A 26,885-nucleotide genomic window follows, 5' to 3' on the forward strand; every position below is an offset into this window, starting at 1 on the left:
CTGCAACCTCTTTTCCGAGAATATGCGCTTCTTTTGTGGTTTGGACTCCTTCTGACATTTCTTTGGAGGTGGAGGAACACCAAAGTAATTACTTAAAGGAGCTTGCTTCTTCGACATCGTTAAGAGTTCTAAACAAATGTCTGTCCTCCTCCTGAAAATCTTATGCACACAAACACGCATTGCAACTTCTTATCTTGTGCGCGTTTTTTATTTTGACAGCGAATGCGCACCTGCGGACCACTTATGTGCAGCCCTGGTTATTTAGCTTGTCATATTGCAGTCACAGAAACCATAAAGCTGCACTTTCTTTTTGCCTTATAGTCTGATTTGTCATAACTTTTCTGTTTTGTGGTCACTTCTTCACCCTGACCTGTCTTATTTGGCTCAGCAGGACTAAAATATATATCCTGCTGCTTTTACACATGCACTCACATAACGCTCAGCGATTCTCTGCACGATCAACCTCTCACATGTTTAAGCTTTCTGCGGGAGATTTCACTTGTCATGTTTGCATAGTAAGCTAATGATTGATAAGACAATGTCGGAGGAATTGGTGCGCAAATTATCGTCACTCACAGATCAGTGCTGTCGCTCTCTATACACAGTTCGCGCGATTGCAAAGTGAAAGCAAAAAACTAGTGCAAATTCAAATGCGATCTCAATATGTCACATATTGACAGTGGCTCACCGATTCCAATGACATAATTACCCAGCTACATTTCTGAAAGAATGCAAAAGCATTGACATATATTTTTCCTTCCTATGATAACCCGACGGGCAGGGCAGAGATAGATTTTGGCAGCCCGACTGGAAAAATCGCTAGCCCCGGGACGTCGGGCTAGCGATTTTGCGAGCCCTTAAAGGAGTCCTTATCACATGCATATCAATGTAATGAATATTAAATAAAGATGTAAAAAGGCAAAAGTAATCCATTTTATAATATGGCCAATGCCATATTGAAAATACAACATATTTTTAGAGTAAGATAGGAAAATATTGTTTGTTTTTCTGCAAAATTACCATGAAATTAGAGAATACTTCAAATTACTTATGCACAACTTAAGTTTACTTACAGTATTATTATTTCCTTGTTCATGTAAAAACATAAACCCTTTATTCTGGTCTGCCTACGTTTAAGTATTTAAGTGCAATTACATTATAATTTTAAATGTAACACATTGGAATTTCATTTAATTACAGGAATTTCCCCCTTAGTTTCGAGCCGTATTATAAAGTGCTATCCATAAAACCCCTAATTACTGTATCAATCTTGTTTATTAACACGGGCTTCCTGCTTCAGTCTCTGTGCATGCTGATGTAAAACGGGGTGTTTGAGTAAGAAAAATGATCACGGCAAAACACAACACAGGTCCTGAGAGAAAGGCAGAAGACCAGTGCTTCAGAAACCAGTTAATCCTAGTATGAGATGTGTTTTAAGTAGTCCAGAGTGTACTGTTGCAGTTATTGTTTCATCCCCAAAGTGTCAGCTGTTAAACTTTAAACTCGATCAATTTGAACACAAAGTTCTTAGAGGGCATTCAGGTGTGACACTCTTACAGAGAGCGCACAGAGATTTTAAAGTGGTTTTATTAATTTTTTTTATTTTTGGACAAATTAAAGTGAAATCATTCTCTGTATTGAATAGTCTTTACTACAGTGCTGTAACATATGCCAGCTTTGACAGAACATTAAACCAAGCATAACAAACAAAAGTACATATACATGAATTTTCTGCATTTATTTCAGCAATTTATTGGCTTCTTTAGGTTCTATTACTTAAATACAGCTTAACAAACTGCATCTGAAAATTATCTTACCACAGCTCAGAATCTATATCGTAAGGATATCTCAATAAGACAGAGTGTGAACTTCCTGCTAGAGAAGTTTTCTTCACTAAGTTTAAGGACTGACTTAATCTGAGCACAGAATGTAAACAAACAAAGATGCTGGTATTCTACTTAACTCTTACTCTGCTCTCTGTTGTTCTTCTCCACTTGTGGTTTTTCACTCACAGCTCAGAACCTCTTGTTTCTTCTGATTTGAAGGCACCATGAACAACACAGCAAACCTGACCTCTCATCAAGATTTGTGGCGCAATGTGACAGTTGGAAACACCACCTGGGTTTACCGTCCTGCTGTAGACTCTGCTCTTAATGATGCCATTTCAGCAGTGGTTATAATCATAATCATCATCAACATGGTTTCACTTGGATGCACCATGGAGGTGTCTAAGATCAAGGTGACCAAGATCAGCAGTGAATTCAAATGTATATGTGGTTTGTGTATATGCAAAAAAGCATTGTGACAAAGCTTGAAAAAATTGCTAAAAGCTGTGGAAAGTCATTACGCCAGCTGAAATCAGTAAATAGAAAGCAATCCTGCCGCTTAATGCAAACTAATTTCAGCAGTTTCAGTCCCAAGCCTATAAAAAGGTGTCTCATTACCAAGGTGTCACACAAGAAACATAAGATGAAGGGTAAAACCAACAAGATTTCTCAAGACCTTCGCAGCCTTGTTGTTCCAAAACATAGTGATGGCATTAGTTACAGATAAATGTCTAAACTAGCGAAGGTTCCAGTGTAGCACTATTGGGGCCATAATTTGGAAGTGGAAAGAACACAATTTCACCATAAAATGGACATGACCAGGTGCTACCAGACAGACGAGAGAAAAGAAACATCAGAAGAGTTCAAGTCCAAGAGTCAAGGACAGAAAGACCTGGAATCAGCAGGTACGATTGTTTCAAAGAAAACAATACGTAATGCATTAAAACGCCATAGTCTGTAAGCATGCTCATGAAGCAAGACTCCATTGCTGAACAGAAAGCATTTTGAAACATGTTCAAAGTTTGCTGAACAAAATTTAGACACATCTGTGAAATACCGGGGGAATATAATTTGGTCAGACCAAAACAGAACTCTTTGGATGCCGTAATGCACACCATGTTTGGAGGTCAAAAGGCACTGCACATTACCCTAAAATCACCATACCGACAGTGAAGTTTGAAGGTGGGAACATCATGGAGTGGGGGTATTTTTCAGCACATGGCATTGGCATGCTTCATATAATTGAAGGAAGGATGAATGGAAAAATGTACCGGGACATTGTTGATGAAAATCTGCTGTCATCTACCAGGATGATGACGATAAAACAAGGGTGGACGTCCCAAACACAGATCCAAGGAAACTCTGTTAGTTATGGATATGCCTGGTTTAAATTTCTTTGTGTGGATTGGATGGGTTGTTAGTGACATCTGCCTTTGAAATGATGTCAGTACCACCTTTAGAAATATATTCACTTAGCAAATTGGTAAAGTGTTCAATACTTATTCAATACTGCCTTTGAAATGGCAAGGTGTCACCTGAGTGAGCCGGAATAGGTGGCAAGAGTGAGGCAAGACTATACTTCTCTGCTCCGACTGCTGCCCCATGACCTGAACCTGGATAAGCATCAGGAAATGGAAGGAAGGAAGGAAGGAAGGAAGGAAGGAAGGAAGGAAGGAAGGAAGGACTGATTATTTTTACTCAAACTGGAATAAAATCTTCAAATATTTACAGATACAGGATTTTGGAATAATACTTATTGCTATGAATACAGAAAACTGAAAGTTTACCTTTTTGAATTGAAATGAACTTTTTAACGTTTTGAAGTGTGTTTATATATCCAGTGATATTATTTCTGATCAGTTTTCTACCTTCTTCTGTTTCCAGTATCACCTCATGAAACCTAAGGGGGTGGCTATTGCAGTTGTGTCCCAGTATGTGATCATGCCTCTTACAGCCTTTTGCTTGGCTAAGGTTGGTATTATGTTAAATAAGATTAGAAATAATACTTCATATAAAGTTAGTTCCCCACAAAATCTTTGAAGAGATTCATAATAAAAATGAGAAAACTATACAAACTGACTTAACCAGAAAGAAGATTAATATTAAAATAAATCAATTTAAAAAAAAAAAAAAAAGCATTTTCTTTTTCCATGCTGTCGGCATACTTCACAAGAGCTCTCATTTTGGGTAATAAAGATCTTTATGATATAAAGGGGCCTGATTATTCATGATTTTTTTATGTGAGGAAAATCATTTTAAATTCAATTCTGAATTTAACAGGGAACCAATGAAGAGAAGCTAATATGAGGGAAATCTGATTTCTCTTTCCAGTGTCATTTAGTACTCTCGTTCTTCACCCTATAATACATAGTGGCCCAATATAATTGAATTTGTGTTGCTGTACCAGAATATAACTGACACCAGATCAGCACTTGTATCACTGTTAAACCTTGTTACTGGCACCCTGTAAGAGGTTATTGTGATTTTGTGTTACAGGGGTTCCAGTTGAGTGATATAACAGCTGTGAGTGTTCTGGTCTGTGGCTGCTGTCCTGGAGGACAGTTCTCCAACACATTGACTCTGGCACTAAAGGGGGACATCAACCTCAGGTACACATGGGAAGTTATATTCTTGTAATACATTTATATTAAAAATGTAATTTGAGGTGATCATAACCCTTGTCTTTCCCTTCAGCATCGTGATGACTTCCTGCTCCATGTTGTTGGCTATGGGTATGATGCCTCTCCTGCTCTACATCTACTGCAAGGGTTTCCCCAGCGTGCGGAACGCTGTCCCGTATGTTCAAATCATCTTATCGTTGGTCTTGACCCTTGTCCCGTGTGGCATCGGCATCCTCATCAACACCTACAGGCCGCAGTATTCAAAGAGGGTCACAAAGGTTTGTGAAGAGAATGAAGGTCAGACAGATCACTAGAACTGATTAACAGTGTTGATTAATCAGTTGGTGCAGGGATGACAAATAATGACTTTAATAACTGATATTTGTTATATTGTTTAACAAAAAACAAAAGACAACAGAAAACCTCACCTTCAGCACACTCCAGACATCAGTCTTAACACTTTAATGAAGCTTTGCTGTGCTGTGTTTGTAGTGTGTTTGTGTTTTTGTTTACTTCAACAGAAACAGACATTTGCAATTTATGTGCACACAGCATGTGAGCAACATTTAAAAACCCCTTGAAGATCTCCAGACATCATGCTCTTAGGGAGGTGACGGGTGGTCGCAACTTTTCTTACAGTGGGAGAGGGGCAAGGATGAGCTTGGCTGAAGGTATAGAGATATATGATTTTCTGTTCAATGTTCTTTGTGTAAGAGTGTCTGTGATAGGGTATATAAGATGTAAGGGCGGTGGCCACAATTCAGAGATGATCCTAGTGTTTTGGCTGGGATGTTTCTCTCCATATTGCAATATGTTATTAAACTATTTCAAAACGCTCACCTGGTTTGTTGCAGGTCATTGTTAAAATTTCCATAACAATTTGGCGTTGTCGAGCAGGGTTCCTCATGTTACAGGTATAGCCCTTTAATGAAGGCTGTGGAAGGATGTGTGGGACTGCTCCTGGAGGTGTGTGTCTGAGTGAGGGAGAGAGGAAAACAAGGGGATCACGAGTATCTACGGAAGAAACAGAAAGTAAAGGCATTAAAAAATATAACAACTCCCACAGCAGCCCGAGGTGTGTGCGATGCTCGTTCTGAGTAAATTGTTGGAGCCCACTGTACACGGTGTTTACGCCTTGGAAGAAAATAAAGTTCCGGTGAAGCAGTTTTCCTATGCCTCCTTCTGTCTCTTCAATAGCAAAGTTGACCTGTGCAGTAAGCTTGTTACCGGCTACGAGCCAGTCACGGAACCCGAAGTAACAGCCAGAGGTCTTCTTACTACAGTTTGGGGCCACGGACCTGGTGAGGCAACACTAGGGGCTCTTTTCCAGGATTAAACTCTGCAAAGTGCCAAGAGAGAAGGGGAGCAAACTTTATTTTTTCTCAGACAGCAGAGAGAATGGGGGCGCCGGGCGATGCTGAAGGGGACGACAAGGTAATACACTTCAATAACATTAGCAACCCATTTTTGTCAGAATGCCCATGAAGTGGCAAAGTTAATATGGACCGTGCTAATGACAGAAACAATAAGATCTGTAGTGGCAACCCCTTCATCACAGGCATGGAACTAACGTCAATGGCAAGCGTAGCAGCAGCCAATATGACAGGATTTGAAGCTGCATGGCATCTCACCCCGCCACTTTCAACTCACACCAACCCTTTCTTAACCCCAGTAGCAAAGCAGAATGCAGTGTGTAGCGAGTTTAAGCAGTTTCAGTACTCAGATTGTGAAGGCCCTGGAAATATTACATCTACACCACTTACAGTGGGACAGCATGGCACACATGATCACCTTTCTTGGATTATTACATCCCCCTCATGCAGCCAGCCATTCACCACCATGAACTGTACCTGCAATGTCCCTATAAAACCACAGTTTACTGAGAGCAGCCCCGGTTTCACACACGTTGCCCATTGCGGACTGGCAGGCCTGCTGAGGTACTATGGTGATGTCTTCTCCACTGGCCCAAATGACCTTGGTCGCATCAGTGTCGTCCAGCATGACATCTTGACCACACCAGGTTCACCAGTTAAACACTCGCCATGCAGGATGGCAACAAATAGTGGCCAACCAGCAAGTACAGCAGAGCCTAGAGGCTGGGTCAGCTCAGCCTAGCAATAGCAGCTGGGCTGTTCCAATTGTGATGGTGAAAAAGAAAGATCAGAGTCCCCAACTGTGTGTGGTCTATAGACCACTAAATGAGCGAACTCTTAAAGACGCTTGACCCCCACCACACATCCAGGATACCCTTGACACGCTTTCTACTGCCAAGTACTTCAGTACACTAGACCTGACATCAGGATACTGGCAGGTAGAGATGGGCTCCAGAGCCTGAAAAGATAAGATAAGATACCTTTACGGGTACAAAAAGCAGCTGCATTTTGTACCCGTAAGGGATTGTTCTAGTGGAATGTGATGCCTTTTAGGCTATGCAATGCACCGGCCACATTCCAAAGGCTTATGGACAGAGTCCTGGCTGGGCTGCAATGGGAGACGTGTTTAATGTACCTTGATGACATCATTGTCCTGGGTCAGGTTAGCACCCAGATCCTGGATCGGCTCGAGCAAGCGTTCATCATATTGCGTGGAGCCAACCTAAAACTGAAGCCATCTAAATGCTGCCTGTTCCGGGAGCAGGTTGCCTATCTGGGCCAAATCATCTCTGCTGGAGGTATTTCCACAGATTCCCAGAAAATTCAACAAGTGATGGAATGGCCTGCACAGCGGACCGTCACAGCGGCAGTACAGCAGCCCCTGTCCTGGGTTACCCTCTGGACCAGGGTGACTTGTTCCTCGACACTGATGCCAAAGATTGTTGGATCGGAGCAATCCTTTTCCAAGTGCAAGGGGGCGAAGAGCAGACCCTGACTTATTGGAGCAGGTGGCTGTCAGCTACCGAACAAAACTACTGCACGACCAGGCGAGAGGTTCTAGCAGTTGTGGCATTCACTTCCCACTTCAGACAGTATCTGCTGGGTAGGCCATTCACTGTCCAGACTGACCATAGCAGCCTTTGCTAGCCTTAGAGATAGGGCGAGAAGTTCAGCCATCAGGGAGGGGCTCAGAGTAGAGCAGCAACTCTTCCACATCAAAAGGCACCAGTTGAGGTGGTTTGGGCATCTGAGAAGGATGCCTCCTGGGTGCGGTGTTCCAGGCATGTCCCACCGGGAGGAGATTATATCTCTCAGCTGGCCTGAGAACGCCTTGTTCTGCCGGACAAGCTGGAAGGTGGCTGGGGAGAGGGAGGTCTGGGCTTTCCAGCGGCTGCTGCCCCCGCAACCTGGTCCCGGAGAAGTGGAAGAAGATGAATGGATGGGATGGACCAGCAACATACAAGATATTTGTCACAATTTTGTATATAAATAAAAAACAAACAAAAGCTGATATATATGTATATATGACATTTTGCAGAGAATGTCACAATTTATTAATAAAAACACAGTAAATAGTGGTGACAAAATTGGGCTTGAAGGCTTTGAAGGCCTGATTTACTCCTTGAATCATACATTTAATTTATCTCTGAGACAAATAAAAAAAGAAGAAACAGACAAAAATGAGAGGTTTGGGGGTAAGTACATGGACTCGAACACCACCAACAACAAGCCGCTCTGGTCTTTCGGGAGCTTTCAATTGATCGTGATTTCCACTCATGACTTCACATATAATATCCAAGTACAGCACACACACAAACCACTCCAGCTGTACAGATACCAAACACAATATGTAGATTACTTGTGGTCGGAACAACATATATGTTCTGAGATGAAAATATTACTTCTAAATAGAGGAGACATTATTTAAAAACTAAAATAAAGTGTCTTGTAGTGCTATAGTATTATAATATTCTATTTTATTTTAGTTTTATTTGGAGGAGGATGGTCTCCTCTGTAGGTGCTGAAGTCAGCTGTGCACTAGATGGCACCTGTGGACAACCAGAGGCCTCCATGTGTCATTTGAATCATATAAAAGGAGTGGCAACACAAAAGGAGTTTATTTTATGACAAAGAGACGAGAGCAGAGCAAAGGAAGAATCTGACCTAAAAGGTAAACCAAGCATTGAATACACCTGTAAACATATCTGTCAACTGTTTATTTCTTGAAAATCATCGTGAGTTTTTTCATTTTTTCTGCTTTCTGCAGAATAGCTATTAGGTTTAGGTGTGCAATTCTCACCTGCAGCAAACTCCAGAAGTCAGTCTTGACTTTTTTATGAAGCATTGGTGGGCTGTAGTTTTTTTTTTCATACAGCACAAAATAAGTAGAAAACACACGTGCAGTCTTGTGAAAGCAATTTGTGTGCACACAGCATGTGGACAAAGGAGTGCGCAATTTGAAACAATTAAATGCTGCGTGTTGTTTCTCAGTAGTGCACAGGTTAACCAGATTGAAGTAGCTTCCAGTGAGGAATATGCATTGTTTAGTTAATTACTTAATTAGTTAGTTAAACATGTTGTACCCAAGTGTTAAAAGTCAAGAAAAGATTCAGTGTATTTGCACCGTATGTATGTATGTTAGAAATGGAGAAGAAAGTGAACTTTTAAATCACTTGAATTAAATTCCTGCAGGACATGTTCTGTTTCTAGCTTAAATTAACTCTGCGCCATTCCTAAAATTACTTTTACTGAAACATCAGCTTGTTCCGCATGATCATTTTGACACAGCCAACCTTACATAATCTATCATGTAGTCGTCTTCTAACAAATGGGACTAACAAAGGTTATCTTATCTGGTAATCTTATCTTTACATTGGGAAGCAAAATCTGAGTTTACAGCACCATATATGTCTTGAAAGACGTTCCAAAAGAACTTGGAGGCATTTCAAATTTTGACAGTTTGCAGCACATGTAACTGTGATTTTCAAAGCTGGCAAAGTTCTTGTAGTGCAATTAATTTTAAGTGGTGTCTAAATTCTGGGTAGTCTCAAGGATAGGAGACAAACTATACTGTAAGTAATTTTAAGTATTGCATAATGTCTTGTTAATTTTGTGGAAAATCCCTCCATCTTACAGTTGTTGTTTCAACTTGTAAATGCGTTAGAATTTTCGAGATGTGGGCTGTATAATGGAGCAGAGTAACATTGCTGGTTTCTTACAGGAAAGGAGACCCTCCTTTGTGAACAGTGATTGTAAAAAAAACAAACAAATTAAATTAGACTTGGCTCCATCATTATAAGGTCATAAGCCTGCAAATTTTGTTGGTATTAAGTTTTTCTTAAACTTTGGTAAGGGAAAACAGTCCTCAATCTCATGCACATCAGTGTAGTGAGTATTAAATACAGATGTAAAAAAAATGATGTAAAAGGTCAAATTATGCATTTCATAATATGACCAACACCCTGGAAAATACAACATATTTTCAGAGTAAGATAGGAAAATATTGTTTGGTTTTCTGCAAAATTACCATGAAATTAGAGAATACTTCAAATTACTTATGCACGACTTAAGTTTACTTACAGTATTATTATTTCCTTGTTCATGTAAAAACATAAACCCTTTATTCTGGTCTGCCTACATTTAAGTATTTAAGTGCAATTACATTATAATTTTAAATGTAACACATTGGAATTTCATTTAATTACAGGAATTTCCCCCTTAGTTGTGAGTCGTATTACAAAGTGCTTTCCTTACAACCTCCAGTTATCAACCTTGTTTATTAACACAGGCTTTCTGCTTCAGTCAACACAGGTCCCGAGGAAAAGGTAGAAGACCAATGCTGAGATATGTTTTAAGTATTCCAGAGTGTACTGTTACAGTTGTTGTTTCATTCCCAAAGTGTCAGCTGTTAAACTTTAAACTCCATCAATTTGAACACAAAGTTCTTAGAAGGCATTCAGGTGTGACACTCTTGCGCACAGAGATTTTAAAGCGGCTTTATTTCTTTTATTATTGGACAAATTAAAGTGAAATCATTCTCTGTATTGAATAGTCTTTACTACAGTGCTGTAACATATGACAGCTTTAACAGAACATTAAACCAAGCATAACAAACAAAAGTACATATACATGAATTTTCTGCATTTATTTTAGCAATTTATTGGCTTCTTTAGTTCTATTACTTAAGTACAGCTCAAACTGCATCTGAAAATTATCTTACCACAGCTCAGAATCTGTATCATAAGGATACCTCAATAAGACAGAGTGTGAACTTCCTGCTAGAGAAGTTTTCTTCACAAAGTTTAAGGACAAAACAGAATGTAAACAAACAAAGATGCTGGTATTCTGTTTAACTCTTACTCTGCTCTCTTTCCTCCTTCATCTCCACTTTTGTTTTTTCACTCACAGCTCAGAACCTCATGTTTGTTCTGATTTGAAGGCACCATGAACAACACAGCAAACCTGACACCTCATCAAGATTTGTGGCGCAATGTGACGGTTGCAAACACCACCTCATTTTACCGTCCTGCTGTGGACCCAGTGATTGGCAATGTCATTACAGTAATGTTTACAATCATAATCATCATCACCATGGTTTCACTTGGATGCACCATGGAGGTGTCTAAGATCAAGGTGACCAAGATCAGCAGTGAATGCGAATGTATGTGTGGTTTGTCTATATGCAGAAAAGCATTGTGACAAAGCTTGAAAAAATTACACGTAAGCAGGGTTTTCGATGATGTCCTTATGCCTGACAACACATTCCAGTTCCTGCAAGGAATTGCTGAGCATGTTGAAATATAATGGATAAAATACGTAATGAACATCACCATTTTTTCTAAGTAAATATAGTTGATGTGAAATTCTCACCAGATGTTGGTAGCAAACCATTTGATCCATTCATGAGAAATGACGCAGGGAAAAAAGTAGCTAACTGAAATCAGTAAATAGAAAGCAATCCTGCCGCTTAATGCAAATCTATTTCACCTGGTTTAGTCCCAAATGATTGCCTATAAAAAGGTGTCTCATTACCACACAAAAAGCATCAGATGAAGGGTAAAACCAACAAGATTTCTCAAGACCTTCGCAGCCTTATTGTTGCAAATCATAGTGATGGCATTAGTTACAGATAAATGTCTAAACTACTGAAGATTGCAGTGTAGCACTGTTGGGGCCATAATTTGGAAGTGGAAAGAACATAATTTCACCATAAACTGCACATGACCAGGTGCTACCAGACAGACGAGTGAGAAGAACCATCAGAGGAGGCACAAGTGTTTCAAAGAAAACAAGTAAAAACACTCAACTGCCATGGTTTGTATGCACACCATACATACCTCAGCACACAAGACTCCATTACTGAAGAGAAAGCATGTTAAAGCATGTTTAAAGCTTGCTAAAAAGCATTTAGACATGCATGTGAAATATTGGGGGAATGTAGTCTGGTCAGGTGAGACCAAAACCATGTTTGAGGTCAAAAGGCACTGCACATTACCCCAAAATCAGCATACCGACAGTGAGGTTTGAAGGTGGGAACATCATGGAGTGAGATTGTTTTTCAGCATATGATACTAGCAATCTTCGTATAATTGAAGATGAATGGAAAAATGTACCGAGACATTCTTGATAACAATCTGCTGCCATCTACCAGGATGATGAACGATGAAGGATGGACGTTTCAGCAAGACAGTGATCCTAAACACAGATCGAAGGAAACTGAGTTTCTTTCTCTGAAACTAGACTGGCCCAACAAGTCACCTGGTTTGAATCCAACTGAAAATCTGTGGTAAGAGCTGGAGCTCAGAGTTCATAGAACCTTTTATGTGGAAGAATGGCCAAAATCACACCTGACCAATCCACACGACTAGTTTCTCCGTACAGAAGCTGTCATCACCAACAAAGACTTCTGTACGAAATATTAATAATTTTTCCCTGTGTCATTTCTCATTACTATACATAACTTAATTAATGGACATCTATGGTTTGATTTCTTTGCATGTGTGGATTGGATGGGTTGTTAGCATCTGATGAGAATTTCATGTCAGTAGCACCTTTAGAAATATATTTACTTAGAAATGCTTATTTTACCTGTTGTAGATAATTTCTCCAGTGATTTCTAGGTGGGCATGCCTAGAAAACCTACAAAGGGAGGCATACTAATCACAAATCCAGTGTCTCAAAATATTATACCATCACCTAAGAGCAGTCATTAAATTATTTACAACTTCTGGAACAGTTCTTGATTTATACACTCTGCTTGGGTCTTCCATTAATTAGTGCATCGTGGCACTCCTGAGGTGCTATGATGATTTGATAATGGACCTTAGCTCACCTGTAATTTTGCTTTGTTTTTTTTTCTCTTCCTCTTGACGATACCCCATAGATTCTATGTAGGATTCACCCAAGAGAGTTGGATGACCAGCCAAGCAAAGTAGCCTAATAAAATGGTCATCATAAAAATTATCAGTTTTATTTCTGTGTGCAGGTAATAAGTCCTGTTAGAAAAAGAACTCTACATCTCCATAAAGATTGTCAACAGATGGAAGCTCAAAGTCCTCTAAAGTCTCCTGGTAGTCAGCTGAATTTGGATTTTCAATTCAATTTTATTTTATAGTGCCAAATCACAACAACTGTTGCCTCAGGGCACTTTATATTGTAAAGTAAAGACCATAAAGTTATACCGTTTACAATTGATAAAGTCGATTTGATTCTGTTTTTGTTCAGACAAACCCTGTATCAAGTATACCCTTATACTCGATACAGGGGTCCACTCTACCCTACCCAGGGCAGGGTTACTGGGGTCGTACCCTGGAGGCAATCCTCTCACAGCTCCGAAGTTATTCCTTTAATTGGTAAGGTGCTGAATACCATCCACACCTGTTTGCCTTTGTTGCTGTCTAGGTGTTCTTCGGTCTTTCTCTTGTAGTCTAACTTGGCCTCACGGATACCTCTCTCTTCAGGTTGACACATTCTGTGCTAAGCATAAAAGTGAAGCTGTAAATTTACTAGTTAATCTTTGTTTAACCCTCACTTATGGTCACAAGCTATGGGTAATGACTCAAAAAGAATGAGGTCAAGGATACAAATGGGTGATTGAGTTTTCCTTTAGTGACAGGGTAAGGCGCTCAGCCAATCAAAAGGGACTTGGAGTAGCAGCGCTGGTCCCACACATCGAAAGGAGCTAGTTGTGATGTTTTGGGTATCTGACAAGGATGCCTCATGGATGCTTTCTAGGTGAGGTATTTAGGGCATGTTCGTTTTGGGATGAGGGTCTGTGGCAGACCCAGGACTCAGTGGAGAGATTATATCTCTCAGCTGCCTTTGTAATGGCTCAGTGTCCCCCAAATGAGCAGGAAGAGGTGGCCAGGGTGAGGCTAGACTATGCTTCTTTGCTCCGACTGCTGCCCCATGACCTGAACCTGGATAAGCAGCAGAAAAGAAGTGGATGGTTGGATGGAACAAAGAATTCATGGTTTGAGTAATTTACTCAAACTGGAATAAAATATAGAAATATTTTGAGATACTGGATTTCTGAACATTATCTATTGTAATAAATACAGAATATATGAAAGTTTACCCTTTTCAATTAAAATGCACTTTTTTATAGTAATCTTAGTTTTTAAAAAATATATATATTTCATTTGGCCTTTTTCTGCTTTATTGGATAGACTCAGTGAAGAAGGGACAGGAAAGTGGGGGCAGAGAGAGAAGGGGAAGACATGCCGCCGTGTTCATGTTAATATAAACACAGTGGCATGATACATGTTTGGTAAATTTATGATCAATTTTGCTAACTTCTTCTGTTTACAGAATTACATCATGAAACCTAAGGGGTTGGCTATTGCAGCTATGGCCCAGTATGGGATCATGCCTCTTACAGCCTTTTGCTTAGTTAAGGTTGGTATTTATGTAAAGTTAAATAAGATTACTAACATGCAGTATAAATAATACACATTTGTCTTTACAAAGTTACAAATTTACAAATACAGACAGTGATTTATGATTTGTGTTCCCCACAAAAATCTTTTTACAGGGATTCATAATAAAAAATGTGAAAATTACACTGAGTTAACCAAAAAGAAGAACCAAAAACAGATTTTTTTATGTGAGGAAAATGAGTGGAACAGACTCAGGTGCAGACCAGATGAATTTAGAATAAAAGTCACAAGTTTATTAACAATCACACCAAGTGAAACTATTTACAGTGCATGGGACTGAGATTTTGAGGGATCCAGGGATGGAAGGGAAACGGGTTCAAAAAACACAGACTCTCCAGTTTCACAATCCTCTTCAGCACTCACGCTCACTTTCACTCCACACCTCACTGCCAGACTCAGGGGAACAGATCAGGAAATAGGGATGGGTCCAGGGATTTATATACAAGTAAACGTAGTTAGAACAGACTAGAAATTCACATGGGAAACAGAGGTTAACGGAGCTGTACTGCCAAGTGTTACTCAACTCAGCTCAGGCAAACTGGCAATCAGGCAGATTCATGGCAGGTGGGCACGTGAGAGGAGACGGTATGGTTTCCAGGAGGTCCAGAGGGAGGAAAATCCAAGCGAGCCACGACAGTCAGGAAGGCAGGGCAAGGAGCGTGGTGAGTGTGAACCCCATGGTTTGTAGACTGACTGATGTAGTAGAACCGAACAGGACAAGCGCTGAAGAGTCACACGGCAGGAGATTAATCTGATAGAACTGAGAACAGTAAGGCAATGTTAAACCTGGGACAGACGAGCATGAACTTGATCACAAGGAGTCAGAGTTACCACAACAGTAGCTGGACAAACTGGTGGAGAGTGGTAGGCAGTGCTGGTTTAAGAACCCTACTTACTGATTGCCATTGAAACGAGGAGCAGGTGAGGTGCTGGAAACTCCACCCCAGAGGACGGAAATCTGGAACTCCTCTAACAAAGAGGAACACCTCCCAGACACTCCCAAGGCACATGACAAAAGTTGCCCAGTATAATTGAATTTGTGTTGATGTACCAGTATATAATTGACACCAGACATTGTATTTTAGACTATTAGACATTGTTACTGTTATTTACAGCATCCTGCAAGAGGTTATTGGGATTTTGTGTTACAGGGGTTCCAGTTGAGTGATATAACAGGTGTGGTTGTTCTGGTATGTGGCTGCTGTCCTGGAGGAATTTTCTCCAACTCCATGGCTCTGGCTATACAGGGGGACATGAACCTCAGGTACACATGGGAAATTATGTAGTTGAATACATTTATAATGAGCAAAAAGATGCTAAAAATGTCATTTGAAGTGATTAATGCTCAGGCAGAAAACTTTACAACAGTTATACCACTCGATTGTGTTTGCGAACTTTCTCACACTGTGTCTGCCTGTGCAGTTTTCAAATATAACACCAAGACAAGCACAATTCAGACAGTTCAGTTAGATTTTGGCATATCTCTATCTGATGTCCAGCATGTCAGTGGAATATTCCAGGAAGCAGGAATATCTCTAGTAAATTGTTTGAACATCAGGTTGACAAGGACATTTAGCGTTGTGCAGTTATGAGAAGGGTTAATGGGGTCAGTAAAATACGAGGAATATGGAAATCATGAAGTCTGTGAGAATCAGATGTCATTTTTAATTCAGAAAGGCTAGTTTCCATAGCTCAGAGTAAAGCAACGTATTTGTCTCATCCTTGTCTTCTCCAGCATCGTGATGACTTCCTGCTCTACAGTGTTGGCTCTGGGTATGATGCCTCTCCTGCTCTACATCTACTGCCAGGGTTTCCCCAGCGTGCAGAACGCTGTCCCTTATGGTGAAATTATGTTATCGTTGGTCTTGATCCTTGTCCCGTGTAGCATCGGCATCATCATCAAGACCTACAGGCCACAGTACTCGAAGAAGTTCACGAAGGTTTGTGCATACTGACAGGAGAATGAAGGTCAGACAGATCACTAAAACTGATTAACAGTGTTGATTATTCAGTTGGTACAGGAATGGCAAATAAAGACTTCAATGACTCATATTTTAAATATTTGTTTAACAAAAAAACCCCAAACAAAACGGAAAACCTGTAGATTACATCATCCTACAAATTCTAGAATTTGCTGATTTTTTTTTCTTAACTTGACACACAGAGAAACTGAATAACTTTGTCTTCAGACAAGTCTAAACATCTTTCTCTAAACTCAAATAATTCCTAATGATACCTAACGGCAGTCAGAGAGCTGTTGCCTAGCCTGTAGAGTTCTGTGCGTCACTTTGATATGCTTCCGCAGACCATCACTGACCCACCATACTAAAAAATATTACAGGCAGCATACTGTTTGCCATGGCTTCTCCAGACCCTCCACACTGTCAGGGACAGGGTCCACTAGAGGACGTCTGGCCCTCAGGCCACCCTTATGAAAGAGACATTCACAGAATTTTTTAGGGCTCTGACAGTGCTCATCCTGTTCCTTTTTGCACAAAGGAGTTACCTGTCCTGTTGGTGGGTTAAGAACCTTCTAAGGCCCTGTCCAGCTCTCCTTGACAGGGCCTATTAACTGGTTGCATACCACAGGCCTCCAAACACTTGACCCAGCTGTCTTATCAAGTTATAGGCCACTGTCGAACCTTCCTTTTCTTTCAAAACTTCTTCAAAGAGTAGTTGTAAAACAGCTATTTTCTTATCTGTAGAAAAAAAATGTTTATTAGAAGAGTTCAGTCAGGTTTCAGAGCTCATTACAGTACTGAAAAGCCATTAATGAAGGTAACAAATGACCTTCTTATGGCCTCTGACAGTGGACTCACTTTTGTGCTTGTCCTGCTGGACCGCAGTGCAGGGTTCTGTCCTACGACCAGTTGTGTTTACATTATACAGACAATAACATTAAAGACATAGCATTCATTTTCACTGGACAGATAACACCCAACTTTATCTAGACCTGGATGACCTGTCATTTTCTGCTTCTAAATTCAGATAAAACTGAGTTTATTGTTCTGGGCACTAAAAATCTTAGAAATCAAGTCAAGTCAAATTTGCTTTATTGTCATTCCAACCATGTGCAGTGGTACAGTAAAGAGTGAAATGAGACAACGTTTCTCCAAGACCATGGTGTTACATATGACATATAACAGACAATCAACACAGGACTACATAGAACCTGACAGTACCTGACAGTGACTGTACCTGACAGAACAGTACGATACAGACACAACAGTGCAAAAGAAATGTGAAAAAGACTGAGTATTGTGCAAAAAGTAACGTGGTGTATGAAGGTGTGCGTGTGTGTGAGAGAGAGATTCTGCCTATAAGTGCTCGGTAGTGATGTGTATGAAGGTGTGCATGTGTGTGTGTCAGTCCAGTCACTAACTGTTTAGGAGTCTGACAGCTTGGGGGAAGTTACTGTTTCGCAGTCTGGCAGTGAGGGCTTGAATGCTCCAGTACCTCTTGCCAGAAGGCAGCAAGATGAAGAGTGTAGTGAGGGGTGTGTGACGTCCTCCAAAATGCTGGTGGCTTTACAGGTGCAGTGAGTGCGATAAGTGTCCATGATGGGCTTCAACGATCTTCTCAGCTGTTATGGTGTCTAACAACATCAGCTTAATATCACCTCTATCACCTTAGTAGAGCACTTCACTCTCAGACTGCAGGTTTATTTGTGGTTCCTAAGGTATTTAAAAGTAAAATGGGAGACAGAGCCTGCAGTTTTCAGGCCTCTCTTCTGTGGAACGAGCATCCAGTTTGGATTCAGGAGATAGACACTATCCCTACTTTTAAGATTAGACTTAAAACTTTCCTTTTTGCTAAAGCATATAGTTAGGGCTGGATCAGGTGACCCTGAATCCTCCCTTAGTTATGCTTCAATAGGTCTAAGCTGCTGAGGCTTCCCCTGATGCAATGAGTTTCTTCTTCACTCACCTTTTAAACTCATTATGTGTTTATACACCAGTCTGCATTTAATAATTACTCTCTGGCTCTCTTCCACAGTGTGTCTTTGTCCTGTTTTCCTCCTCTCACACACAGCTGGACACGGCAGATGGCCGTCCCTCTCTGAGCCTGGTTTTGCCAGAGGTTTCTTCCTTTTAAAAGGGCATTTTTACTTCATCTATCACCAAAGTGATTGGTCATAGGGGGTCATATCATTGTTGGGGTTTTCTCTGTATTATTGTAGGGTTTTACCTTACAATATAAAGTGTCTTGAAGCAACTGTTGTTGTGATTTGGAGCTATAAATAAGCTGAGTTAAGTTGAGTTGAATTAAATTTAAATCAATCAGAAATGATGAGGAGGGTAAAATCTCAACGGCCTCCACCTGTGAAACTATTCTGGTTTTGAACATTGTCTTGTTTTTGCATCTCTGGCACACCTGTTGTTGATTTCATCAACATCCAAGCCACTAAAACTGATTAACAACCCCCTCTCTACTTAACTGACCAGATCAATATCCCAGAAGTGTAATTTAATTGATCCTATACTCAAATTCTTTTGAGCAACACAAAAGAAGAAGAGAAGTCAAACACTGATTTATGTCCTGTCTTGTTGTTCTTAGGTAGGCATGATTATAATGCTGATTATACTTGTGGGGACCTTGAGCTTAATTGCTATTGGAAGCGGACATATCATCCTGACTATGATGTCTCCTTCGCTCTTGGCCATCGCTGGTCTCATGCCTTTGATGGGCTACTGCTTTGGATACGTGTTCTCTTCAATCTTCAGACTCATCCACAGGTAGGTTATTTGTTTAATTCAATCATCAATGGATATGTATATATATATATATATATATATATACATACACACACACACACACATATATCCTTCCATATGCCTTCAGGGAGCGGAGAACCGTTTCCATGGAAACAGGCTGTCAGAATGTCCCGCTGTGCACCACCATATTGAAGATAGCTTTCCCTGACGAAGTGGTGGGTCCTCTGTATCTATTCCCAACAGTCTACTTGGTGTCTCAGTTGTTGGAGGCGGCGATGATCATCATGCTGTTTAGGTGCTACCAAAGGTTCAAGAGAAAAGAGAAAGGTAAGAGTGACAGCAGGATTCAGATGTTACATTTTAACACAGGCCTTTTATCACGCAAGATAAAAAAAAAAAAAAAAAACAAGTATCTACAGATGTATGGCTGGTCGTTATTTCACAAAAATTCAACTGTGACTTGATCAAGTGTGGGTGTGGATGTTGTGGACATCTGAAGTGGGCAATGCTAGAACAAAGTTTGGGTTAATTCACTGAACTACATCCAGGTTGCAGCATCTCAGATTGGAGTGTTTGCATTACTCCAGTTGCTAAATTTAAAATATTTTAAATTAAACATTTTTTAAATTTTGTGTTTGAAGAAACAGTACTTTTTACACTACACAAAGTATAGAGCAAAACAATAAATAATACAGATATATTCTCCCCAAAGTACTTTATTGTACCTTTATGGGCTTGTAAAAGGGGCGATGCCTTCTAAGGTACTCCTGTTGTACCCTTTCATGTTGTAGGTTATGGAGAACCACTATTGACAATATTATACTCTCATGTACTGGTACCCAAACTGACCTTTTAAAAAGGTGCTACATTAGATATAGTGTAATTTATTCTATATAATTTCATTATTAATAATGTATTTGCTTTGATTGTTAGTCATTTGAGTGGTCTCATTGATCACCGAAAGCATTATGTGCCTCATATCTGCCTCTACAAGAACAAAAGCCCTACTATGTGGCAACAGTGCTAACCACTGCACCACTATGACCTGAGACGAACACACAATAAATGCACACTTGAGCCTCAGTTACAGGTATGAGACAGTTAAATGCAAATTTATGGCATTCTGCATTTAAGCATTAGTAATTATTATTAACATCTGGCACTCTCAATAGTTTAAATTCAGTTCAATTTGATTTCAATCCAATTTGATTTATATAGAGCCAAATCATAACAGTAGATGCCTCAAGGCACTTAGTATATTATATATAATATAAATGTATTAAGGTATTACATTCTAGGTTTTTATAATAATACAGAGAAACCCCCAACAATCAAACCACCCTCCTATGAGCAACACTTGGCCACAGTGGAAAGGAAAAACTCTAGTTTAATAGGAGGAAACCTTCAGCAGGCTTAGGGAGCGGCAGCTATCTGCCACGATTGGTTGGGTTGGAAACTAGGAAAACCTAGTTTACCTAGTTATTCTAGACACAGGAACTTGAACACATAGTACATTACTAAACACACAGTCTGTGGTTGAAGCAGCAGGAAAAAAGAGGCAGAGAAAATGAGCAATTCCACCATCAGGTGTGGATGAGCGAAAACAATACACGAAATTATGACCTGAGTCGTAACAAAAGGCAAGCACCAATGAGCCCACAAAAAGGTTTCTGGCTAAGAGTCTCTGCTGCCTGTTCTTGCTTTCCATTCTACACACAAAAAAAATGTCAAAACAGCACCAAAACAAAGCAAAGAATAACTTTGTGATTGTGTTTTGTTTAGACAGATGAATAACCAGACCTTAGGATTTCACATTTAACCACAGGTTGAGCAACTTTTGTGCCAAATCTTGGTTTGTGTTAATACATCTGCTTGTCTGACCCACAGAAACTTACCAGGCTGCTGCCACTGGAGAGGATCTGAAAGAGTCTGATGTGTGATGTCAATTACCACTCATATATGTCTCTATTGTAAAGCGCTTTGGGTGCCTTGAAAAGTGCTATATAAATCCAATCCATTATTATTATTATTATTATTATTATTATTATTATTATTATTAGCGTGAACGGTTTCACCAAAGGGGCTCCAGATGAAGTAACCAAAAATAGCTTACTTACAGCTTAATGAACAAATAGAAAAATGTGCAACTGTATTTCTTGATTATAAAACAGTATCATTATCTGAACCCTGTAAATGTATTAGTAACTTCAGTTATAAAGCACTAATGAAGCCAAAATCCAGTTTTAAATACATTTTTGAAAAATCTGATGAGTCTATCTTTTTCCTACATCATACAATTACAAGTTTCCACTGAAAATAAATTCATTATGTACATTTATGTTTTTTCAAGCTCTTGTCCACTAAGTACCAATAAGTACCACTGAGGAAATGCCAGGAAACACGTCCACCGTCTCATGGATTACTACATTACAGGCTGCAGTATGTGAGATGAGCAGAGCTCTGAGTTTGTGATATGCACTGCGTGAGCTCCACAGAGCACTGTCCAGTTTTCATTCCTGTTCACCTTGACCACCTTAGACTTTCAGTAGATCTCAAGGTCGTGGTGCCCACAAAACGGTTAGATGTAAACATGATGGTGCTCGACTTCAGAAGGAAGAGCACAGCTACATAGACCATCACTGTCCTGGGATAAGATGATGCCCAGGTACTCCACTAGGTACTCACAGGTACAGGAAGGCAGATCCATCTCCTGCAATTGATTGGGGTGGAGGGGAGGAGGACAAAACAAAAGATCCAGCTGGTCATGGAAAATTACCGCTCCTCTCAGAGCCTGGTTCTGCTAGAGGCTTCTTCCTGTTAAATGAGAGTTTTTTCTTCCTACTTTCACCGAGTAGAGTAGGGTAGATATATGGACAAATTTTGTATTTGATGTCAAGGAAAACTAACATTTTAAATGACAATGGGAAACAGTGGCAACAAAAAAGTTCTGGCTAAGAGTCTCTGCTGCCTGTATTCGTATTCCATTTTCCACAAAAAAGGCAAAACAAATACAAAAACCTCCATCAAATAGTAACTGTGCAATTGTGTTTTGTTTTTTGCTCAAGACCACTTTTAAAAAAAATCCCAAGAAAGTCTCCATGGAAGCACAAATATAAAGAAACAAGGGGAGGCTCAAGACTTTTGCACTGCACTCTCAGTGCAAAGGGCTGTCCGTGTATGTGCTGCTGGTTTTAAGGTTTATGAGAAACCATGCTTTGAATGCTCTAGTGAGATGCCACAGCAATCAAAAACAGCACATTTGTCACAGCTGAAACCGTGCAAAGTGGGCCGTCTCAGAACGGAAAACACACGGAGACAAGGGGTGACGTAAAACACAAGAACTTTATTACAACAAGACTATGAATCATGAACTCTGAACGGAATTATCAACAATAATGAGAAACAAGGTCAGAGAAGGTCAGAGGACTATAACTTGGGTATTTTTCAAGATCTAAGGTCACAATGAGAAACTAAGGCTAGAATGGGTCGGAAACATCACCAGACATCAGTGCACTCAAAGTTCAAGGTTTGGTGGAGGGCATGGGCACCAGGAAATGCAACCAGGAGTCTCAGTACACTGCAAGAAAAAAAGAGGAGATTAAGGGACCATGACCCAGAGCCCCGGAGATGGAGAAAGCAGAGTGTAGATTAATTAATCTTACAGTTTTGCAGGTGGTGGACTGGTAAGGTGGGGGAAGGATGAGTTGTCCAGGTGAGCTGATTACAGAGCAGGTGATCCGTAGGGCTCTGTGATGGTGACAGGAGGGCAGGCAGGTAAGCTGAATGAGTGACAGGATAGAGAAACTGAACAGTCACATTTAGACCAGCAGCTGGGTGAGAGTAAGTGTTGTCTAAGACGAAACCTGAAAGCCGACTGGAGGTCTGTAGAGACAAACAAAGTCAACAGCTTTCTGCAGAAATCAGCTCTTTAACCAAAACTGTAGCAACTAACACTGACTGTGGCACGCTGAGCACTTGGCGGAGAGTAATGGTGATCGCTGATCCTAAATGCTGACAGCATAATTGCTCCCAGGTGTGGAGAAGCGTCAGAACGGCTTGAGTTGGCGCTATATAAATAAAATTGAACGGAACTGAACGGAACTGAACTGAACTGAACGCAACGCAGCGACTCTGCCCAGAAGTGGAGACAGCAAAAAAGAAGAAAACTCCAGCACTCACCCGGACCATGACAACATTATGACCACATGTCTGTAAGAATTTAGAGGAACAGATGTAACATTTAGTTCAGGTGTATGGTGCGTCTAGTACTTCTGGTTGTCCTAACATCTATCTAATCTGTGCAGTTATAACTCAGATCAAGATTTTTTCTTTTCTTCATTTAAGCAATATTAGTCCTTTAAAAGCAGCAGTGGTTCATTATACTTGAATTATTTTTTTCTCTCTCAATAGCGCAGTGTTTTGAATGAATATTAGGCAATGTGAAAAAGTGTAATTCATCTGCATGTTGACATTTTCCTTGGAAATTCAGCAAATAGCTAAAGGATTTTTAAAGAAGGGCACAGGTTTTCACAATGCTGGGTTTTAATTTCAGTATTAGTTCATTATAGTTAAAAATAATAACTTTTAAAAGATCTATGTAAATCACTGTTTCTGTCATGGCAGTGGCAGCAGATGTGTGGAGTTATAAGAGAAGGTCCCAAATGCAGGCACAGGCTTTGATGCGAGTGAGCTTTTATTTACAGTAGGTGACATTCAAACAAAAACAGGAAATGAGTGGCGTGGAGCTATAAGAAACTTAACTGGGAGAACTAAAACCTAACATGAGCCTGAACTGAAAACAAGAAACCTGAATACCTGGAAGAGGAGACAGAGAGCAGGGGCATGACAGACAGACAAACCGACAACAAGCACAAAGAATAATAATAATGGATTGCATTTATATAGCGCTTTTCAAGGCACCCAAAGCGCTTTACAATTCCACTATTCATTCACTCTCACATTCACACACTGGTGGAGGCAAACCACAGTTGTAGCCACAGCTGCCCTGGGGCAGACTGACAGAAGCGAGGCTGCCATATCGCGCCATCGGCCCCTCTGGCCAACATCAGTAGGCGGTAGGGTAAAGTGTCTTGCCCAAGGACACAACGACCAGGACAGAGCCTGAACTGAAAACAAGAAACCTGAATACCTGGAAGAGGAGACAGAGAGCAGGGGCATGACAGACAGACTAACCGACAACAAGCACAAAGAATAATAATAATAATAACAGATTGCATTTATATAGCGCTTTTCAAGGCACCCAAAGCACTTTACAATTCCACTATTCATTCACTCACTGGTGGAGGCAAGCTACAGTTATAGCCACAGCTGCCCTGGGGAAGACTGACAGAGGCGAGGCTGCCATATCGCGCCATCGGCCCCTCTGGCCAACATCAGTAGGCTGTAGGGTAACGTGTCTTGCCCAAGGACACAACGACCAGGACAGAGATCGAACCGGCGGCCTTCCGGTTACAGATGCGCTTCCCAACCCCCTGAGCCACTGTCGCACACACGGTAGCTGTGTCCAAATTGATTGATTGATTGATTGATTGAATCTTTATTTTGAACATGTTGAAAAAGTATTAAAAAAAATAGAATTAAAAGAGACAAATGAACAAAGCAAACAAAAGGAAAACGAGCAACCACAACTCCAAATAACGTCCATGTTCAAAAAGGAGCAGGAAGAAGCATAAGCTTATTTAATCCCACCCCTTTTCCACTATCTAGTATCAATAGACTACAGAAATACCTCCTTGCAATTACATTATATGTTATGTGTAATTTTTTATTTTTTATTTATTTATTTATTTTTTTAAATATATACACATATATGTTTCTATCTATCCATACATACGTATATACACACATACGCACATATACACATTTTCAATAACCCCATTAACACCTCAAGGATACACAGCCTACAATTATATATATATATCCATACCAACAAACCCGTGCATGCGCACACACATGAAAATATTAGACAAGAACACCCTATCAAATCTCTACCTTTTCCCTGTACCCTGTAAAAACCATATCCTTAAACCGCTTTTTAAACTGCGCCATGCTTGGACATTGCTTCATATCTTTACTTAGTCTGTTCCACAGCTTCACTCCACACACAGAGATGCAAAAACTTTTTAATGTTGTACGGATACGAGGATGTTTTAAATTTAATTCCCCCCTCAAATTGTATCCCCGTTCCCTTTTAGAAAACATTTTTAGAATATTGTCAGGAAGCAGGTTATTTATTGCTTTATATATAATTTGTGCTGTGAGAAAATGAACCAGATCTGTGAATTTTAGAATTTTTGATTTTAAGAATAGTGGATTTGTATGATCTCTGTAACCAGTTTTATGGATTATCCTTATGGCCCTTTTTTGTAATATAAAGATTGATGATAGCGAACATTTGTAAGTATTGCCCCAAACCTCTGCACAGTAATTCAAATACGGTGCAATCAGGGAACAATAGAGAATGTGGAGTGATTTGTGGTCCAGAATGTGTTTTACTTTACTCAAGATTGAGACACTTCTTGAAATTTTGTTATGTATATGATTTATATGAGACTTCCAGTTTAATTTATCATCTATAATCACACCAAGAAACTTATGTTCAAGTACTCTTTCAATTTCCACACCATCTACATGAATCTGCACTTGTGCATTTCTAAGGGAATTAATTAATATGTCATGATTGATTGTGTCGAATGCTTTCTTGAGATCCAGAAATACTCCAGCTGCATACTGTTTCTGATCTATAGCATTCGTAATCTCCTCAATTGATTCGATTAATGCCAGAGATGTTGATCTTTTTGATCTGAATCCATATTGACTGTCAGAGAGTAATTTATATTTATCTAAGAATTTGTCTAATCGTTTATTAAACAGGTTTTCTAGGATTTTGGAGAATTGTGGTAGTAAAGAAACAGGCCTGTAATTTGTGAAGTGGCGTCTATCCCCGGTTTTATACAGCGGCACAACTTTAGCTATTTTCATTTTGTTTGGCACTTTTCCCGTCTGAAATGATAAGTTGCAAATATATGTTAGAGGTCCTACAATTCCTTCAATGACCTTCTTGACGATTTTCATGTCAATATCATTACAATCAGTAGATGTTTTATATTTACACATGTGTACAATGTCAATTATTTCTTTTTCCTCCACTGATGTGAGGAACATTGAGTTAGGGTTCCTATCAATCAGGTTTTCACTACAGTCTACTGATGGCAGTGACTCAGGAATTTGTTCTGCCAGTTTTGGTCCAATATTTACAAAATAATGATTAAAGCTGTTGACCTTATCAGCAGTGTTTTCCATAATATTGCCATTATCGATAAAGTATTGTGGATAACTTTGTTGTCCAGAATTATTTTTAATGATACCGTTTAAAACATCCCATATTCCTTTCATATTATGTTTATTGTTGTTCAATATTTTACTATAATACTCCTTTCTACATACACGTATAATATTGGTCAACTTATTTTTTGTATTTTTTATATTTATTTTCAGCTTCTTTTGTTCTTTGTTTTAGGTATTCCCTATAGAGTGTATTTTTCTTTTTACATGCATTTTGTAAACCCTTAGTGAGCCATGGTCTATCTGAATATTTGTGCTTTCTGTTGTATTTTATTGTTGGACAGTTTTTATCGTACAACTCCATGAATATTCTTAAAAATATGCCATATGCAATATCAATATCAGCTTCTTTGTACACATTGTCCCAGTCCTGATTTAATAGATCGTTCTTAAATGCAGTCATCGTTTCTTCCGTCCTTACACGTCTGTATCTCAGTTGTTCTTCATGCTGATTTTTCTTATAATTAGTGTCATAAACTGCAAAAACTGGTAGGTGATCACTGATGTCATTAATTAATAATCCGCTCACAATGTTGTTTTCCATATT

At 39.7% G+C, this 26,885-nt stretch overlaps 1 protein-coding gene across 1 annotated transcript; it reads left to right on the top strand.

The window, feature by feature from the left end:
- Nucleotides 1–2,050: 2,050 nt before the first annotated feature.
- LOC308397095 (hepatic sodium/bile acid cotransporter-like) lies at nucleotides 2,051–20,913 on the top strand (the record flags this gene model as incomplete). Its single annotated transcript, XM_080882815.1, has 7 exons — nucleotides 2,051–2,239; nucleotides 3,711–3,797; nucleotides 4,323–4,435; nucleotides 4,521–4,729; nucleotides 18,820–18,994; nucleotides 19,101–19,300; nucleotides 20,861–20,913. The coding sequence occupies 7 exons, from the start codon at nucleotides 2,051–2,053 to the stop codon at nucleotides 20,911–20,913; spliced, it is 1,026 nt and encodes a 341-aa protein (XP_080738941.1).
- Nucleotides 20,914–26,885: the final 5,972 nt, after the last annotated feature.

Source organism: Rhamphochromis sp. 'chilingali', assembly GCF_963969265.1.
Source record: "Rhamphochromis sp. 'chilingali' genome assembly, chromosome: 5".
Lineage (NCBI taxonomy): Eukaryota > Metazoa > Chordata > Actinopteri > Cichliformes > Cichlidae > Rhamphochromis > Rhamphochromis sp. 'chilingali'.